Source organism: Astatotilapia calliptera, chromosome 18 (genome assembly GCF_964374335.1).
Source record: "Astatotilapia calliptera chromosome 18, fAstCal68.1, whole genome shotgun sequence".
NCBI lineage: Eukaryota > Metazoa > Chordata > Actinopteri > Cichliformes > Cichlidae > Astatotilapia > Astatotilapia calliptera.
Genome location: NC_137439.1, coordinates 7067034 through 7086886, shown reverse-complemented (window position 1 = coordinate 7086886; position 19853 = coordinate 7067034). Strand labels below are relative to the sequence as shown.

The 19853-nt window shown below is 41.9% G+C and overlaps 1 protein-coding gene across 4 annotated transcripts in view; it reads right to left on the bottom strand.

Moving 5' to 3' along the window:
* The window catches only part of LOC113009960 (nuclear receptor coactivator 2-like), a 50157-nt gene that overhangs the window by 231 nt on the left and 30073 nt on the right, over window positions 1-19853 (bottom strand). For 2 of the 4 annotated variants that reach the window (XM_026148667.2, XM_026148668.2), the window contains 18 exons: window positions 18053-18156; window positions 16908-17085; window positions 16428-16610; window positions 15242-15343; window positions 14698-14838; window positions 13933-14080; window positions 9791-11009; window positions 6328-6562; window positions 5961-6182; window positions 5636-5821; window positions 5444-5549; window positions 5193-5361; window positions 4781-5101; window positions 2906-2983; window positions 2370-2793; window positions 1402-1648; window positions 780-933; window positions 605-679 (listed from right to left, as the gene is read on the bottom strand). In XM_026148667.2, coding sequence (XP_026004452.2) covers window positions 605-679; window positions 780-933; window positions 1402-1648; window positions 2370-2793; window positions 2906-2983; window positions 4781-5101; window positions 5193-5361; window positions 5444-5549; window positions 5636-5821; window positions 5961-6182; window positions 6328-6562; window positions 9791-11009; window positions 13933-14080; window positions 14698-14838; window positions 15242-15343; window positions 16428-16610; window positions 16908-17085; window positions 18053-18156 — 4292 coding nt within the window. The remainder of the gene's footprint in view (window positions 1-604; window positions 680-779; window positions 934-1401; window positions 1649-2369; window positions 2794-2905; window positions 2984-4780; window positions 5102-5192; window positions 5362-5443; window positions 5550-5635; window positions 5822-5960; window positions 6183-6327; window positions 6563-9790; window positions 11010-13932; window positions 14081-14697; window positions 14839-15241; window positions 15344-16427; window positions 16611-16907; window positions 17086-18052; window positions 18157-19853) is intronic. The other 2 variants (XM_026148671.2, XM_026148670.2) reach the window with 2 other exon arrangements.

The window sequence follows — 19853 nt, the reverse complement described above, 5'->3', positions numbered from 1 at the left end:
ATAAGTGGTTTCCAAGTGCTGATTACAAAAGATCAATAAAAGGGTAACAAATGATGTATCAGTTTAATAAACAAGGACCATCTGATCATTTGAATGCTTTCAACATTTTAAGATCTCTACTTGTTCTGGGGGAAGAACTTCAAATGCATTTCAATTTAAGTCTTTATGTTATTACAGACTTTTACTCCACAGAATCAAAACCAATCATGTAACCAAAAACAAAACAAAAACTGATTTTTCACCCACACCTTATATCTCATTTTCAGCCATTAAAGGCTTCCAGTGCACATTTTAAACACAAATTAATGAATTTAAATCTAAAGACTGAAAGCGGGGCAATACCAAGCTAAGGATGGCAAAATCTGAGCCTAGAGTTAAACCATTATTTTTATAGTGTAGTGATGGGTGCACTTTTAAGCAACAGTGTACAGCCACATCACAGAGCATTTCCACCTATAGCATACATTTCCCAGCAACCTGCAGCAATTACTGTGTATTACACCCTATGTTTTGTTTCGTTTTACAACACTGTGCCTGTGCTAGTATTACAGAAACATCCGTGCAAATAGGATACGAAGATGTTTTGAAGAAGTGCATTACTTACAGAACTGGATTCACCCTCTTGAGTCAGCATGTCAATCCCTGTTATCTGTTCCAGGATAAGGCTGCTTTCATTGCCCTGCAAATTCATAGTGAACAACCACAATTACAGCTTCTGCATGTGTGACAAAACAACATAAAAAGAATTAGGTGTGACAATGTAAGCTTGTATGAAGCACCTGTTCTGTATTCATAGAGGCCATGGAGCTCATCTGTCCAGACATTGGGTTCATGCTATTATTGCCCATGGCAAGGTTCATGTTGTTGTTGCCACTGTACATTCCTCCACCGGGTTGTGTGGAGTAGTGAGACTGAGACTGTTGGGGGTAGACACTGAAAGAAGACAAGCTGAGTCAAAAAGGATAAAAAGAATTCTAAAAAAAAAGAAAAATAAACTAAAATGACTGAGACCTATTATGCTTTTCCTTATTCTCTGCCATGTGTGCATCTTTAAAATAGCTACTCTTTGTTCTATATGTCAGCAATTAGTGTGGATATCCCTAATTTGGAAACAATAACAATTATAATAATATTTAAGAACACACAGCTCTGACTTTGAGGACAGAAACCATCTCATCAGCTGTTCAAGCCTTCGGTTTCCTCAGGACAGCCAATCAGAAGTAAGCTGGACTAACATTACAAAGGCGCTAATACTGCTAGTTTTGGACAACAGAAGGCCAAAACAAGCCCCCAAATAAGGATTACTACTGTGAATATGCAAATCTACTCTTGTAAAAGCCAATAACAGAAATACTCAGCTGTAAATAAACACAACATTTCAAAAGCATTTGCACATAATACCTGTTGCTGCTGGTGATGTTGGCAGGCTGAGACCATCCGTTGAGGTCGGCACTAGGCTGGTAGCTGGGAGGTCCTCCCTGGTTCGGACCCTGGTGTTGGGTTTGGGGTGGACCTTGGTTTTGCTGCAACATAGGGCTCTGACCCTGCCCCATTCTGGGGGACAGCAAGGGGCTCTGCGGCGTGGTGGCCCCGCATGGAAAACAGGACACTGGATCCTGGTGTTGCTGCTGCTGCTGCTGGCTCATTCCTGCACGTCAGAGTGTCATAGACAGTTACAATAACACAAGTAAAAACTAAGACTTTATAATAATTTTCAGATGGTGGTAATCTGGACTAGTTAGACCCCAACATTATATGAAGATCTTACCAAAAGGATAAAGTGAATTTGAGACAAATGAGAATGACCTTTCCTCTGAGACTCAGAGAAAAGTTTTTTACAGTATCTGAAAAATCATCAAAATCTTTGATTCACCAATGAGAGAGCCCTATAACTGAAAGACCAACCAGAAATGGAAAGAAAAAAGGCCCAAACTCACCAACAGCTAGATTGTTAATAAATTAAATTCACACAAAATACTCATGTCGTATTGTCCTCACTTCAGAAGATCTTTTTTGTTAAATGAAATTCATTTACTTCAGTTCTGACAGCACTGACAGAACTTTTACAAGCCACCCCACCCCTTGTGATTGGTTTACGACAGTTACAATAAAACAATCACAGAAAAAAAAATCGACTTCCTTGTTCTTTTAAGTAATAATAAGAAAATAATTTTGCTTCTGTGTTGATTAGCACAGAAAAAAAAGACAGCAGAAGGAAAAAACTAATCATGCAGCCTCCACCAACACCCAGTCATGAAAAAAGAAAAAAAAGACCGCCACCACAAAAAAAAGTAAAAAGAACTACAGCACATCTTCCATGAAGCACACACAGACCACTGAGATGCTGTTGCTGTGCTCTCATCATATACCTGCACTGCTGAAGTGGAAGGGACTGTGGTGTGATGGCGGACTCATTACACCTCTGTATTGCCCTCCCACATTTCCCATCATGCCCTGACTAGCCAGATGATGGCTGGGGGAGTGAGGGGAGGAGAAGGGGCTGGAGGAGCTTGGCTGAGGAGGAGAGGGCAGGCCTGTACCGTAGCTGGAGGCCGAGTAGGGGAACTGCTGCGGGTTGCCCTGCGGGAGCCGTGGGTTGGTACCACCCATGGGCATTGGCGTAGGAGCAGCGCCCCCAGTGGGCATATTGGGTGGCATGTTGATGCCCTGAGTGCGCATCATCATGGCACGCTGCTGCTGCATGTGCTGCTGCTGCTGTTGTTGGCGTTGGCGTAGGTGGTTGGTGAGGTACTCGCGCTGCCGCTGGGCCATCATCTCAGAGTTGAGGGTTCCCTGCAGGAGGAGATGCACATTTAGGCAAGGAGCAAAAAGGGGAAATGATTTGTGCTGATAATATTTAGCATGTGTTTACAAGAGAATAAAGTGTTCGTGCAGGCAAACCGACCTGGTTTGGTACATTAGACCGTAGAGGTAGATTCATGTTGGAGACTCCACCCATCTGGTTCACCATTGGCTGTCGGTTCTAGAGAGAAGGCAGAGCAGCCCGGAATTAAAAAAAATATGATATTGCAATTTTGCCCTTAATAAATGCCTTAAAATACATTCAATGCATATGATTAACTGATGTGCACAAGTACTGAAGCACTGATCTGGGTGTTTGTAAGAGTTTTGCAGTTTTGCATTCACCTGCAACCCATTTAAAGAAAAAAAAAAGAATTAAAATCACATTTTTGATTCAGATGGGTTTTGAAAAAAAGTTTTCTTCTATAAATAAACTTCACTGTTTCTCTGCTGGCACAATAAATGTAAAGCGGGAAGTGTAAAAGTCGTGCCACACATCTGAACAAACTGCTAATTGCTGCTAATTTCAGTGACGTTTAAGGGACAAAGCGTTTTGCCTTGACTCTCCACCAGGTGGCAGCCTGGACCAAAACACCAGCTGTGTCTTTGTTGGCGTAGACCAAATTTAAGACAAAACAAAAACTGAAAATCTAGATAAGCTCAACATTTATGTAGTAATACAAACACAATAAAAAAAATAAAAGTGTTTCACATAGAGAAATTAGACAACAACAGCTTTTCAAAGAGAAATCCTAACGTGTTACCAGCTAATAGTATAAGGTATGTGTATGAATTTGTCTGTGCATATTTTGCCGTTTCAGCTGTCAACTGTCTAAGCAACAAAAAAATGCTGATTAAGCCAGAAAGCTGGAAAACATTTGTGCTTTTCTAGCTGCTGCAGTTCAAACTCAGTGAACCCTGTTGGCTCAGAGGCATCTTTTGTAATCAGATTTTTCTTTTTCAAAATGGTAATGAGGTTTGAATGAAACATCAATGCCTGGTTTGCCAGGATTCATGACTGAATCATATGAAACAGTTTGTAGTTACAGAAAGGAAAAGATTTGTTTCTGTGATCGTACTTAGGTGACATTAAGGGATGGACATGACTATAAATATATGTAACTGACTGTCTGCAAAGCAACTGATGTCCTTTTAAACCCGGGTCAACAACAACAACGGTCAATCACAATCACTGTACTGAATTTCCATAAAAGCGTTACTTTACAAGACAAACTTTACTTGAAATTTTTATTTGCTCCAACCACCAGTTGCATGCAGCAATAATTGCTGGCTTTTTTAAGCAACAAAGAGAATCAGAAAGAAAAAAGAACCAAATGGAGGAACTTGTTACATTAGCCAGGTCACATCTTTGAATTTAATCTAATCTTCATGCTGAGTAACTAATTATAATTGTCCTTATATCCATTTCTGTCAGAAAAACTGGATTGATATTTCATCTGCAGTACTTTATCTTTAGTAGTATGGCTCTGTTCTGGGACCTCGCTGCACTTTGACATGGGATGGCAAGGCAAGACTAAGGCAAGAACAGCAGCAATAACCCCCTCCCCAGAACTGAGCAAGCACCAGTGAGAACAGGCATAATATCGACTATGTCAGAAATAGCATGAAAAGGATGAAGCTGGGTTGCAAAGTGGTTTGCAGAGGCAGAAGAAACTGTATGCAGGATGACACAGCTTAGAAAGGACACCCTAAGAAGGATGTGCTTTCCAAGAAAGGATCAGCACTGCCAGCTGCACTCTGCCCACCTGCCAAAACTAATGCCATGTTCAGCTTTTTGTTAAGCACTATTAGCTACAAGTAACGCCTACACAACCTGTAACTGCTCTGTCATCAAGCATTGAGCACAACCAACACTGTAATACAGTATTGCAACATCAATGTTATATTGTGTACAGTAAAACGTCTGGAAATCTGGAAAAAATAAAAGAGTGAAATTCAAATATTTGGCGCCACCTACCAGCTGAGCCTGGAGTCTGTGCTGCAGCTGAAGCCTCAGGTTATTGGGCTGTGGGGGCATCATAGGATTAGGCCCCCCTGGTCGTATGCCAGCCTGCCTCGGCCCTGCACCTCCAGGCATTCTCATCATTGGGGGATAACATGTGTGCGGCATTCTCTGAGCCCCCATGTGGCTTCCCATAGATTGGCCGTGATAACCACCATCAGGAGGCATGCCACCATAACTTGCCTGACCTGCATAGTGTTGACTGTAGAGAGGAGGCTTCATGCCAGCTGCTGGGTCCGAGGAGCCCAGGTACTGGTCCTGGTCTGGCAGATGACCCTGTAGAGTGGTTAAAAGTGCTTCACATGTTATTTACCAAAACTCCAAAACAGGTTATATGTTTAGCATAGAGTGGCTTAAAGGAGCTCACCTGTCCTGCCAATGTGGGGATTCCCAGCATTTTGTCAATCTCCTCTAGACCCTCGTAGTCCTTTAGCACCGAACACAACTGGTTCAGTAGAGTGCCTTCATCTGGCTGGCCCTCAGACCCTGTGCCGCAACACCCCATGCCATCCTCCTGGGGGACACTGTATGGTGGCCTGGAAGGTAAGTTGGCATTATTATCAAACTAGATTCAGTGCTTCATTTTCTGCTTATGATGACTCTTCTCTTATGCCATACCTGCTTGGATTTCCATAATGATCCATCATCATTCGGTCTGGCCAAGGAGCAGTCTGATTAGGTGGAGCCTGCTGCTGAGGGTAAGGAGGCGTTGCCATGTCCAACTCTGCAGGGGAAAAATACACAGAATATCAGAAACAGCGTAGAATTCAAGGAGAGAAGAGTTTCTGTTATTTGCCCATTTTCTCTTACCGTTGCTCATCATCTGCATATTAACCATGGCTCTGGATCCAGATGGAACACTGCCTCTTGCAGGGAGTGCAGCATTCATGTTGGGAACCATACGACCAGGTCCAACTCCCTGGCCCATTACTGGGCCTGCAGAGCCCCCCATGGGCCTCTGGGGACTCCAACCTTGCTGCATGGAGCCACGCATTCCTGTTATGGGGAAAAGATTCATTCAAAGGTTATTTAGTATTATATATGTATTTGTATATATGTGTATATATGTATTTGACATACATATTTGCTATATAGCCAGAAATACACCTCAAAGTTATATCTTGTTCTGCCTCACCTGTGTTAGTCATTGCAGCTTGGTTAGCCATGCCCGCGTGGGGTCCCATCATGCCTTGTTGCTGCTGCTGTTGCATTAAGTGGTATGGGCTACTGTTCCTGTGCTGAGGAGGGAAAGGCCTGTTGGTGTGAGGGGAGGGGCCCATGCTGCTGTCAAGAGACATGCTCCTTATTGGAGGACCACCTTGAACTGGATGGCTGGGCCTGGGACCATTAAAGCCTGCTAGGAGGAAAAACAGTATTTTTTATTCCCCATACAGTACTGTACATATTTAGAGACAATCTGAAGATTTTCTCAATATTTAGCAAGTTCAAGATGTTGGAATGGTGTAATTCAGTCAAACACAAACACTGTGTTGCAGACGTACTTGCGGGGACGATGGGAGGGAAGGGTCTGTGCTGGGTGGGCGGGCTGCCGCTGTCTTTCATCTGCAGAATGTCAGAGATGGTGGTCTGTTTGTCGACAGAGGAGGCAGGTGGCACAGAAGAGGAAGAGGATGACGAGGGATCAGCACCCCTGGTCGGTGGTTGACTGGGGAACAGCGGCTGCTGCTCCTGGCCACCACTTTGCAGGTTATCCAACAGGTCCTCGAGCTCATTGGTCTGAGACCAGCCACAGGGAAAAAACAGAATTAATAAATAGATTATTTATAGGATAAAATGACATAAAACACATTTTACATCACATGACAGTAGCACCAGTGTGCCACATTGCTGCATTACAGCCAAACATACGTTGTAACATTATTTTCAGTGAAGGGCTGTTGACATTTAGGGAACTGAATAATGAAAAAAATGCATGCTTTCATGTGACAACGTGCAGAAATAGGGTTCGAAAGTAGATGTAACATCATGTGGTTTCATGTCTTTTTTCCATATGCTGTGGTAATCCTGGCATGCCACTAAAACTAGTTCATAATTCAAACAACGTATGTCACTATACGGTTGCCTCTGGCCATTTGGTTGATGAAGAGAGGAGGAGCTAAAAATAAACTGCTGGTGCTAATGAGGTCATGTGTGATGTACAGTAAGTCCCAATCACAGCTCTGTTTAACACCAAGAGAACACACACACAGATACAGAGTGAAAGGTGAAAACAGAATGGCCACACACCAAAGGAAACACTAGTAAAAAAGAAAAAAATGTGTAAATGAAAAAATATATTTATTTTTATTATTTCAGAAGTTCAGCTGTTCATAACATTGTAATAGGACCCTGCTTTATAACTCGTGGTCTTGCTAGCTGTTAGCATGGTGCTCATATGTAATATAGTACTGCTAATAGGTGTGCCTCTATTCTCCGAAAGACTGAACTTCAGTCATTTTCCATTGGCCACTTCCTGTAGCTTACTTTTACCATAAATGCACCTGCCTTGTCAATAAGCAACAATCTGAACTGAATACAGATTTACTAACTAACCAATAACAGCAGGATAGAGGGTTACGACACTGAAACCAATGATGTGTTTGGGTTTAGCAATTTTTAACCACTTGAAGGAAACCACATACATAATATTAATGTGGGCAAATGATTACATGTTGATGCTAAAAATTGCGGGTGTCTGCTATTAGCCTAAACTTTAAGCAGTCGGTGTTACAGTAGGTCTGCCATGAGATCAAGCCTTAATTTCCATTGGTCAACAGACCCAGCTCCTGACTCACTAGCTGTACTTCATTGGACAAGTTTTGGTAGCTGTTAATCACCACACGTCGGCAACACCCCACCGTATGAGCTGTTTTGGAGATTCTCTAGTCTTATACATCTAATATGAAAAATCTACTGAAGTTATAGTTTATTTTAGCATACATCTAATTAACCTGGATCCAATAGGCATAAGGAAACAGGAGGTGAACTGTGAGGAGGATTTCTCTGTAGTCTCTCAGATCTTTACACTTGATAAATTCAAAAACCAACTGCTCACTTTCTTCCTGGCACATCACACCCCTGAACAGGTGTCAATATAATAACCAAACTCCATATCAATATCATATGTCAGAGGATTTATGGTTGGTCAGTTTACATATCCCTGATAAGTCATAAAGTGTGTCTATAAAAGGAGGATGTGCTTCTCCAGTGCCAGTTAAACCTGGAGTCATTCTAATAGCCAGAAGAGGACAAGTCCTGTTAACAAAAACAAACATTTCCTTAATGAGGTCAGCCATTGTGGTGTCAACAGCTATTTCTAAATACTCAGTGGAGCAAGTTAACTTAGTCAGTTATCATCAAATGTATGGCAAAATACACAACACGTAGTGTAAGATTTAGGGCGTGGCTATTTTGTGATTGCTAAGGTGTACAGTATTCCTAATTTTTTTCAGTTAGTTCCACCATCTGCTCATAACATGTAGTTTAAAAACAGATTACAGTGACAATGAGGCTCATCTCGAGGCTTAAAAATGGAGTCCCCAAATTTGTGGGTGACATCACTGTGTCCATCTTTTCAATACAGTCTAAGTGATGAGCCACAGAATTGTTAAAGCATGTTTAAACAAACTGTCAGGTTCAGTTCAGGTCTAGTGACACATGCTCACCAGAGATGGATAGACTTTGACCATTGTTTCAAGGTCCACTGACAGATGTTCATCCACTGAGATAAAGTTTTCATATGTAATATTTATTCTGATGATGCCCATTTGGTTCCTGGAATAAATGTTTAAAAAATGTTCATGGGATTTAACATTATTTTAAAAAAAATTCAACCCTCCAAATCTAACAAATCTATAAAGTTTTCTATTAACTGGTGGCAGACATCATGGTTTATTCTTCTAGGATGCTGTGATGTGCACACATATGGATATTTTTAAACATTCAGGCACACCACACATGCAGCCGTGCACACTTATACAAATGCACGCAAACACACCTACATGTGTGCTGATCCATAGCAACACAACTCCTCTGCTGTTCCTGCAAGATATGCCTCAAACACAGTAAGTAAACTTTCCCAGCGAAACTGCAACTCTGCACACACACACACACACACACACACAGACACCACACAGGAGACCTGTGCAGTGTTTTTGAAATCTCATTCCCATACAGTATTGGTTTCCCTTGTTCTTCACTCACACACACTGACTCACACATATGCCTAAGCCTTTAAACAGTACTCCTCTGCTTTCTTTGCCAGGGCATCTTGTGTTTCTGGGAGCGTGGGGGGCAGTGTGCCATTGGCTGTCTAAAGAGGAACTCAACACGGATCTCACAGAACAAACGAGCATCACCGACCACATTTCTTACTTTTAGGTGTTCATGTGAACCTTAAGCAATTACAAAGATTTGTTAACAATACAGTTTTCCCAAGAAATTGAATCATCTATTAAAACAGATGTAGCATTATGTGTTGCTTAGACAATGATGCATCTCAGTGCTTATTTTGAGGGATTCAGGGCTCCCTGTGTAGTTAGTAAAAACTCCTAATACTGAGGCCTCTGATTGTGTAGCATTTGTAACAATGACTATGACTTAAAAGTGCTGTTTTCTTAGTATTTTTAAATTGACTAAGTTTGGAGGGAGCAAGAATTAATCAGCAATGTGCTCGTTGTAAATGAGAAACAGCTGATGACTTTGATGTTACATGTAGTAAAGACATCATATTGTAGCAGGAAGCTACGACAACTACTACTGAAACGTGAAAGCTGTAATATTTAAGGCTATTTTATGTAACAAAGGAACTGAAAATACATGGAAATAATTGAGCTTCACCACCTGAAACCTAAAAAAAAAGCATTTAAAAACTAAACGGAACTGAACCGAGCACACAGGGCAAACAAAAAACAAGCTGACGCTACCAAACCAGTAGTTAATAAATCTGCCTGATAAATTACTGACCTGTGGCTCCATGTTAAAGCCTGTTTCTGGTTTCTCAGTCTTAACGCTGGAGAGCTTCAGTCCTTCACCAGGTTCTATCTTGATGGCTTTATCCAGGATGCTGTTATCATCCCTGTCCAGGAGATAGCGAAGCAATGCATTGTCCTTCTTTTTGGGGCTCCCTGGCTCCTGTTTTGTGGAGAGTTCACCTAGAGCGGTCATGCTGTCCCCGGAGGCCGACTCTGGACCAATGGGATCTTTTCCGGTTGCTTCAGCTGTTAGTTTGGCCAACTCCACGGGCGAGGTGCTGTTTTGCAGCAACCTGTGAAGAATTTTATGTTTCTCCTTTAAAGAGGTGGAGTGGTTGTTATGTCCCACCCCACCTACACCACCAAGCTGGTCCTTACAGATCTGGTCATCTCCGAAAGCACCCGTTGGTGAGCAGGGATCAGAGGGCTCCAACTTGGTGGTGAGCAGCTGGAGCAGCTTGGTATGGCCTTTGGTGTTCAGAAGTTGGTTTGACGCATCACTAAGGTCACCCAGACTCTCCCGGTCACCATCTCTTCCCTCCCCCTGATCACCTTCCTGGTTCTGGGATGTCAAAAGGTCTTGCTCCTGAAAAGTTCCAAATAGGTCAACCTCTAAGCTTATATTGTTCTTGGCTTTTTGGCTACCGGGGTTGGAGCTGTGAAGAGGGCTCTGAAGGCCGACTGGTTTTCTGTCAGGGGACTCTGGGTGCTGTCCTTCACTGAGTCCCTGGGAAATCCTGTGGCCCTGGCTGAGAGCCTGCAGTGCGCTAAGAGAGTTAAACCCTTGGTTGGTTCCTGTGCTGCTGCACACAGGGGCTGGCGATCGGAGGCTGGCTGCAGGAGAGAAAGAGCCAGGGGGGTGCTGGGGGAGATGCGGACTACTACAGCTGCTGCTGCTAGCTGGCATGCTGGGGCTCTGGCGATGACGAGGAGACAACATGGCACCTTGGGCCCCTGAGGTGATACTGGGGCTTCCCAAGGCTAAAGGGCTGCCCAGCTTTTGTGCATGGCTATTTCCCTGAGGCGTAGGCGCTCGCCCTGACATAGCTCCATAACCACGTCCAAGGTTGCCAGAGGCTGTGGCAGCGTAGTGTGTGTTGCTGGTGACACTGGCGTCAGGGGAAGGAGAAGACACACTCATACTGGTTGGGGTCATTGGTTTGGCCATAGCCTGACTGGCAGATGTGTCTGCAGTCATGCTGCCGTTTTCCCTGGATGAAAAAGAAGACAGTCAAGAATGAGACCTATTCAGTTATGTGCTGTCAGTATGTAGATATGCAGACTCAGTGTGTATGCTGAGCTGATAAAGCTTGACAAAACATAAGGGATAAAACCTACAAGCCACATGTCACACAGTTATACATAAAAGAGATGAAAATAAAGATTTAACGTGAAGCAGGCTCTATTATAATGATATAAACGTCCAAATAAAATTCTAGTATACCACCTACGGTTATTGTGTGCAATCCATCATCCCTGGGAGATTCCACTGACCAACACTTTCTAGTGACCAGTGTCTTTTGAATTTTGCACAATGTGTTTGCATTCAAATATAGACCCCTTCCTTCCTGCTGCATGTATTTTTCTTTTTGGAGTGTCATCTTGGGGAGAACTGTTTTCTCGAATGGCTGAAAAGGAAGTCGGTGTGTTGGTGCCTTAGTATCCTGCACCTTGCCCTTTTTCATGTTAAACATTTGCCTGGTGAAGACGTAGTAGAGTTGATATGCTTTTTCTTGAATCACACTCAAATACAGCTTTTGCAGATGAAAAAAAATTATATTATTGTATCTTCAAAGATGCCCATTCAATCACATCTTATCCAGTTAGATTTGTCAGTGGTGATGGTATAAACAGAAAGGCAACGAACTTTGATTCTGAGTTTCAGAGCCTACAGACTGAGGCATCAGTCTTTTAGTCCAAAGTCCAAAACATTCTGGAATAAGTGATAACGATGTCACATGTAAGGATTAAGTAGAGTACACCATAAAGTAAAACAACCAGAGCAGGTCTGCGAGTATACACAAGTGAGAAAACATCATAGTAACAAGGGACAGAGGGAGTAACTGTAACAGAGGGAGACTTTCAAACATCAATCAGCTTCAGCTCCACCAAACACACAAAGCTCTCATTGTGCTGAATTCTAGTGCAATAATTTTCAATGTGAAACTTGTGGAAGTAAAAAGGGCAAGTTCTCGCCATTGATCCACAAACACTCTGGGTAACAGTCCTGGCATTGTTTTCTGACCACTGTCCAAACCCAGACTTTGAGCATTCATATCAGCACTTGGATGTTGGTAGAGTCGCAATCCTTCCCTGTGGAGGGAAGGAGGAATGAGGGCACTGTGGACTGGACTGGCTGGTAGTTCTTGTGTGACTTTTGGCTTTAACATACGATGACAACTCTGTATAAGAGACTCTCTGTTTACAATGCAAACTACAGAACCAAATGAGGAAGAAATGGCCAAAATTGTTAGGGAATGTAAAAAAACACAAAAGTACATCTTTTTCTTTAACTAAAATAAGTATGTCGCTTTTTCTGAATGGATGAAGGCAATTTGGGGAAAGAATTTGGTTTGAATAAGGAAGAGAGAAACTTGGCACTTGGATGGAGTTAAGTGGCAGCTGCAAGGGTGATCAGAAGATTCATAAACAAGAAATCATATGACTTATGACTGTTGGATAACACCTCCCACCCACTCCATGACATGCTGGTCAGTCACAGGAGCACGTTCAGTGAGAGACTGAGATTACCGAAAAGCACCACTGAACGACACAGGAAATCATTCCTGCCTGTGGCCATCTCCCTGTACAACGCATCCACTTAACACACTGTTTGCTGCTACAACTACACATGTTTCTTTTCCAACTATTTATTTATGAGTGACTTATGTATGTATGTATGTATATATATGTATATATTGTACTATTCTTAGTTAGTGTATTGTCTGTCTTGTCTTAATGTTGGTTTAAAATGGAGCACTGTAACAAAAAATAATTTCCCCCAGGGATCAATAAAGTATTCTGATTCTGATTCTGATTAACTCCTCAAATCTAAAGGTTTTCTATGACTGGAGGACAGATATGAAGCTTAATCTGGAAAGACTCTCCCATTCTTGAATTTAGCATTTTGGGTGCCACCATCAGACCTTTTTGGACAAAAAGGTGGAATATCAGCAAGTCTGGTTGCTGGTGTTATCTGTGCAGCACAGATACAGATGTTAAGTAACACATTAATGAAATACAAGAATTCCACTCACCAAAAGAAGAAATGACATACTTGGACAGGACTTTTTAATCTTTAAACCAGCAGAGAGCCAAGCTAACTGCTTTAAAATCCTTTGAAGGGCACTTTTGAGGCCCCAGCAGGCCCATTGTTGTTTGCTGTGTGAGTATACTGTGTTGCTCTCTTCTCTGTCTTAGGTAACGCCTATCTCTCTGCGGAGCCAGTGAGTAGCACTCAGCAATCAGGCCTGGGAGTACTTAAGCTGGGGAAGATGAGCTTTTCAGGGCAGAGTCCTTTGTCTCTGCAGCATTTGAGTGGTGTGCACAATGCACAGGCACAAACAGAGCAGGTCAAACAAGAGGTCTGGTTCAGAGATTTAATTTGCGGAGATGGAGCCACATGGTTAATGATACAAATTTTAAACCTACAATTTAAACAGGTGATTTATTTTTTAAATGGTCATGCTCCTATATTTGTTATGAAAGAGGAAATTAGCTATAGAGACCAAAAGTAATTTATGTACCAGATGTACCAATCAAGTATATTTCTGCTGTAAATTAGGCTTTTAAGTAGTCATTTGAACAACTTATGTTGTTCAAATGACTAGTCTTATGTGTGTGACATAATTGTCACTTGTTCTGACCATATATTTTTACAATTGGTTGTAGTTACACATTTACTACAACTTGTCAATGTTTTTTTGTTGGAATTAGAACAAGATAAACCTTAGCGCTAAACCTTACATTGATTGTCTTAAATCTAAAAGAAATATTTCATGGCAAGAAACTCAAAATCTTTTGTGTGAAAAATGCAACATATCTTCTTTTCAGCAAACAAAAATAATTTAATGAAACATAAAGGGCACTGGGTCTCGTGTAGTGAAGACAAAGGAAAGAAAGAGTGAGTGGTACCTCTGCAGGACATGGAGGGACATGTATAGCTGTGGTTCATTTGTTGCTGAAGATCGGACCAGTTTGCTCTTAGTGTGCGCTGAGACGATGGTGCCGTCAGCCAGGGAGAATCGGTAAAGAGGGCTGAGCGCATGGCTGTTTCTCAACACTGGAAGGGAACCAACAAAAAAAAAAATCAGGTTTCATCATTATATGAATGATAAATACTGAGTATAACTGGTAGAGGGAAATAATTTCTGGTAGCAGAGGTAACAAAAAAAATACAGAAAAGCGTAGCTGTTGTGGAGTGGCGGTGCAGTGGTTAGTAGAATTACCAAAAAAAGTCCTGGGTTCAAATCCAGACTGGGGCCTTTTTGTGTTGTTATTTGTGTGTCTGAAGACGTGCATGGGTCAGGCTATTTGGCGATTCCAAATTGTAGGTGTGAGTGTTAATGGTTGTCTATCTGTATGTTTAGTCCTGTGACTAATCCTGCTGGCAGTTTAAAGCACCACTGCAACCCAAAATTGGATAAGTACAAATAGACCAATAGTTATCATTGTTGGATATTTATGATAATAAAATGTACCTTTGGCAGAAAATGTTATTTCCTAAGATTTAAACACAGACAACTCAAACTTTCTATTAAGTAAAATGAACATGTCCTTGCTTAAAATGACTAATTTATGAACTATGAAGACCATTTTCCGTTGCTTATCCCCACTTACAACCTGGAGCTGTATAAGTGGAAGGAAGCAGATGGATGAATGTGAAGAAAACTGTTTTACCCTCTTGATGGTGCTTTTTGGCGAAGGACATTTCCCCTTCATTCTGCAGGTGGAACCTCTGAATGCACCGTCGAACCAGGTCCTCCCAGCCTGGCTTCATGGATGCCCGCAGCTGACTAGTATCCAGTGACGTGATCTTACCTGAATCGGTAAAATATGACATTGATATTTGCAGATTACTAGTCATGTTTTAGAATATGCATCAAAATACATATAGACCCAAAGATGGAACCGCAACATCTGTGGATTTCACAGATGCAGCCAAAATATTCTGTCTGCTCTTATTTTCTTCCAATAGAAATTATTTCATCATTTGCTACCTAAAATTTGCTTTTAGAAGCTATCAAAATTTTTGGTGGTGGTCAGATTCCACACCAGCACAGCAATGGTGAAAGCCATGTCTTTGAGTAGGACAGTAGCATCATTTCCAGGCTGACTTGAAGCTGTTTCAGATACTAACAACATATTCTTATTGTATTTTATGCTGGCAAGCTACCACAGATCATACAGCATATTAACCCAGGACCTAGCCCTGCGGATGTACCTTGAAGATCCTGGCGTGTGGTGAAGCTCTCATACGTGGGCATCACAGGTCTCTCTTTGACAGGGGCTCTTCTTGCCACACAGATGAGACATGACTGGAAATCTGCAAAATTGAAAAATAAACAGGTTACATTATAGAATAAGTCCTGCTTCTAATGCAACAGGGACTGCGAATGAAAGGCTCTTATAGCTTTAGTAACCTTCGATAGTGAAGCACCGCAAAATATAATGTAGTCAATACAGCGTCGGTGAATGTGTGAAAAACTGAATGTTATAAACATCTAAAAACTGGAATGTGTTAAACTGTACAGGTGTATGTAATAGTGTGACTCCCAGGTGTATCTTCATCCCCTCGGCTGGGGCATCATACCTCCTACCCACATCATTCTACCAGCCTAGATCGAATACTAAAGCAGCTTCAGCTTTACTCTCAGCAGTTTTGTTAACCCTGTCTGTTCCACAACCTTAACATCAAACACACCCACAGCTTCACCTCAGCACTGAAATCAAACAGGACAACTGTGACCTCACCCCCGACATTGATGTCAGCACTAGTCTCAGTCAGAGTCAATCTACACATCAACCTAAATCTCAACCTGCAGCCTTCACTCCGTCCACCAGATATCCTCCTCTTGACGTGGGAGACACTGGCACAATATCTGGTTGTCAGACATCTAAAATTAGATTGGCAGACAGATTCTTTTCCCTAATGTGCATGTGTGTGTGATTAGATTAGATGGGAAGATGACAAAGTGCCACACACTAATTAGTCTCTTCCAGTGGATGGGAGGGAAAATAGAGAGAAGTGATGATGGAAGGAGGACAGGACACAAGAGACTGGGAGACCCAGGATGGTAAGAGTGATAGGAAAGTGACAGAAAGTCAAGACACAGACTGGGTGGTGGAGAAAAAAAAAAAGGAAATGACAGTGTAAAAGAAGTGCACACAAGTGAAAGGGCCAAAGTCACTCTACTACATGGTGAGAAATAACAAAAAACGGGACCAAATCAGCAGAGACAGAAGAAGACATAAAGACGGGGACTGCAAATAGGAAGCGAGGAATAAAGGCATGACAGAGTGAAGATGGAAAATGAGCGGGTGAATCTGAGAAAATAAAAGAAGAAAAATAAAAGGACAGAAAAGAGTGACAAAAAACACAAGTATACTGGCATAAGGAGAGACAATACCTTCCCCCTCTTCTCTGATTGACTTGGGTTCAGAGACAGCAAAACACTGCATGGTCTCATACTTCTGCTGCGCCGCCTCCTGCTGATCCGAGGTCAGCCGGGCTTCACCGTCAGCATGAGGGTTGATCAACATGCGACAGTTAAAGGTGTGGCTGTTCCTGTTGGACGAATCGCGATGATTGACTGAGAGACAGGGAGAGATGCCAAAACAAAGAGGAGACATCGTGAGCATGTTAAATTTCCAACATAAACACTGCAGCATCAAACAAATTCGATATAAGATAAAAAAGCTACAAGAAAAGCTCATTTCACAAAACAGTAAATGCTCCCAACAGTAAGCTACTAGCCACAACCCATTACAAAACATGAAAAATGATCTAAACCAATCACTTTTTCTGCTTTCTATCAACATGGCCGAGTTGTAAGATAAAAAGAAAGTGAAGATTCTCTCAGTGCTGCCAAAGTCAATAACTTTCTCACCTAGGCTCTTGGGCAGGAGGTTCTTGATGAACTCGGTGTGATCTCCAACATGCAGCACGCTGTAGACGCTGGTGTTCATCAGCTCCTCCTGCTGGTAGCGCAAATACTGGCTGACATTCTCCGACACAAACACTATGTTGCCTTCCATGTTGACAACAAAGAAGAAGCCGTCCAGGGCCTGAAGGTGGATGTGAAGACAGGATGAAAGAGAGAGAATAGAGAGCCAACAGAAAACATGAAGGGGAAGAAAGGGAAAATGGGAAGAAGACAAATTGGGAGAGACTCACGTTACTCAGTTAAAGTTTAGATGGATATCTACTACAAATAAATGCTAATATTCTCAAATACCGAGCATGATTCGAGGCACCACAGCACATCCCAGTGACCGCCGTGTGATTTTCTGTGTATTTTTTCTTTCATTTTCCACCTTAATGCACAGACTGTGATTTTTTTCCTTTAGCACACCCATGTTTACACAAAGGTATCCTGACACCGGTGCAGAATAGAATATAATGGAAAAAAGATGTTGCTTGAATTCTGTTTATCTTACAGACTCCAGGCCGACACCTCGGTGCGCGTTGCTGCTGGTGAACGCTATATATAGCCTGTGTGTATGTGTGGTCAGGCTCCGCCCCTCCTTTTCTAATCTGGCTTTTCACAAAGGTATTTATACCTCACCGGGTCCCATGTTATACGTCGCCACATACCCGTGCATACACACACTCACACTCAAGTAGGTTGGATGACTGCATTAGAGTTTGTCACAGAAACTCTTATCACTCTGTGTCGCTGCAGGAAGATGCTCTAAATTGTCAACATACATGAAATATTTGCAGCCATAATGAGGTCAGATCTCCTTTTTTAGCATTGGCATTTTTGCCCTATTTCAACTGCTGTGACGATAGCATCAGAAACCAGTGAGAAGCTCTCATAATCATTGTCACAGTACATAAATTTATGAAGCACTAGATTAGTGAATTGAAACTATTCACTTGTCCTCAGTTTTGGCAGCAGCAGCAAAAGCAGTAATCCTTTTTGGTTTTACCATCGTGCCTACAAATAGCTTGTTTTGATTATTACTGATATGACTGTCATTTTTTCCCCCAACACATGTATTGTAGCCACAAACTGTTGGTTGAACCCACCTCCAGCATCATGGGCCCAAGAGTGTCTTTATCAATAACACCTTGGCCTGTGGACGAGACGTCTGCTTGCTGCACCTCCTCTGCATCGGCCACCGGAGCCTTTTCTGTAACAGACATGACAAAATTTCATCTCCGAGTCAAGAAAGATCTTCTTGTTCAATGGTTTCAACGCAAGGCTGTAACGACTTGAGATTTGCACTCCTCGATGTTACTGTGGGCAAAAAATCCGTAGAAAATCATAGTTATCTTCAGTATACACTTACTCTGACACACCTAATCAATATTAAAAGTATTGATAAGGTAATAACAATAATAAAAATAGCCTACATTCCTTTACCATCCAACAGGGAACAGATCAAGAAAAAAACTGCACGAAACATTTGAAGTTATTTAATGAAGGCATGACTCATTGATGATGGAGCATGTCAGCAGCATCAAAAGGAAAGCTTGTTTCCAATGAACCAGCTCACTGTATGTGTATCAGAGAAATATGCTCATTTTCTTGGAAAACTATCTTGTCAGACCGAAGCTTTCACTGTAGCTCTCCCTCTTAGTGGGTATTTTATTTTCACAGAAAACACTGACAGTATTGTTTTTGTGATGATGAAGCCTTCAGGCAAACACACACCCACTCAGAGACTGTTTTTTTATGTACACCAAGACCTTTCACACATTACATTCTTTGGCTAGTCCTTACTCTAACCTTGTGCTTATATAAACTCTAAACCAATCTTCCAGCAGCACGATCCTGTGTAGGTTTCAGTGGTGGGGATGTCACGGGCAGCAGGTATCACTACTCTAATGCCTTCTACATTTTACACTTTCGTAGCCATACTAGAGGCCAGTCTCCACTCTCCTCCCTGGTTGTACCACTGGACTGTTAAGCCTCCCATGGCCCCATTAGACCACATAGCTGACATTCCTGTTGTGGGACCGGAGCTGTACAGAGTCATCAGCCTTAAACCCTGTCACAGAGAGCCTGGGGTGGCTCTGCAGTGCACGTTGGAGGGTATTACAATAATACTCAGCATGTTTTTAAAATCAATAAATATGTTACACTCCAGTTGACACGATCAATTTATGCACTCAGGTTTGGACCCCAAAGCCCCAATTTGCACGAAGAAGCAAAAGAGTTATTCTGCATACCACTGCCTATAAATTAAGCTTACATAATCAAAATAACTTTCAAGCTAAACATCACAGCAAAAACACTCAATACTAGCAGTCAAACTTGCATATTAACAGCTGTGTACTATACATAATGCAGTATGCAGTATTGACGAACGCACAGCTCATTAGATCTAAACAGCTTTATTCAAGCCAACACCTTAAGCAGCAGTTTGAATAATGAGACAACTTCAGCTAAACAAAGCAGGGTGGGGAAAAAATCCATCTCCCATCAAGTGGGTGAGATTCCATTTTTCTAAATGAATATAAAATGTCTAATATATGGTTATATACGTTTTACATTAAACAAAGCAGGCTGCAAAAATGTGTCAGAATAGAAAAGAACAGTTTTCTTTATGGAGAGCCATGTATTAAATGCAGAATTTCCAAATATCTTGTTGGACAACGGATGATGATTACACCCTTTTCATTGCTAGTTAACACTCTTTAAAACAAACCCATCCTCTGCACTGGCTTATTTAGCTTAGGAAGCTGAGATTTGAAATAATTAACTGGTTAATTGAGTAACAGACAGGAAATTAAGTGCCAACACAACTGATTGCTTACAGTAAGTCATTACTAAACATAGAGATGGATGTCACCCGCTGGTTAGTGAAATCCCCTTTGTGGAGCC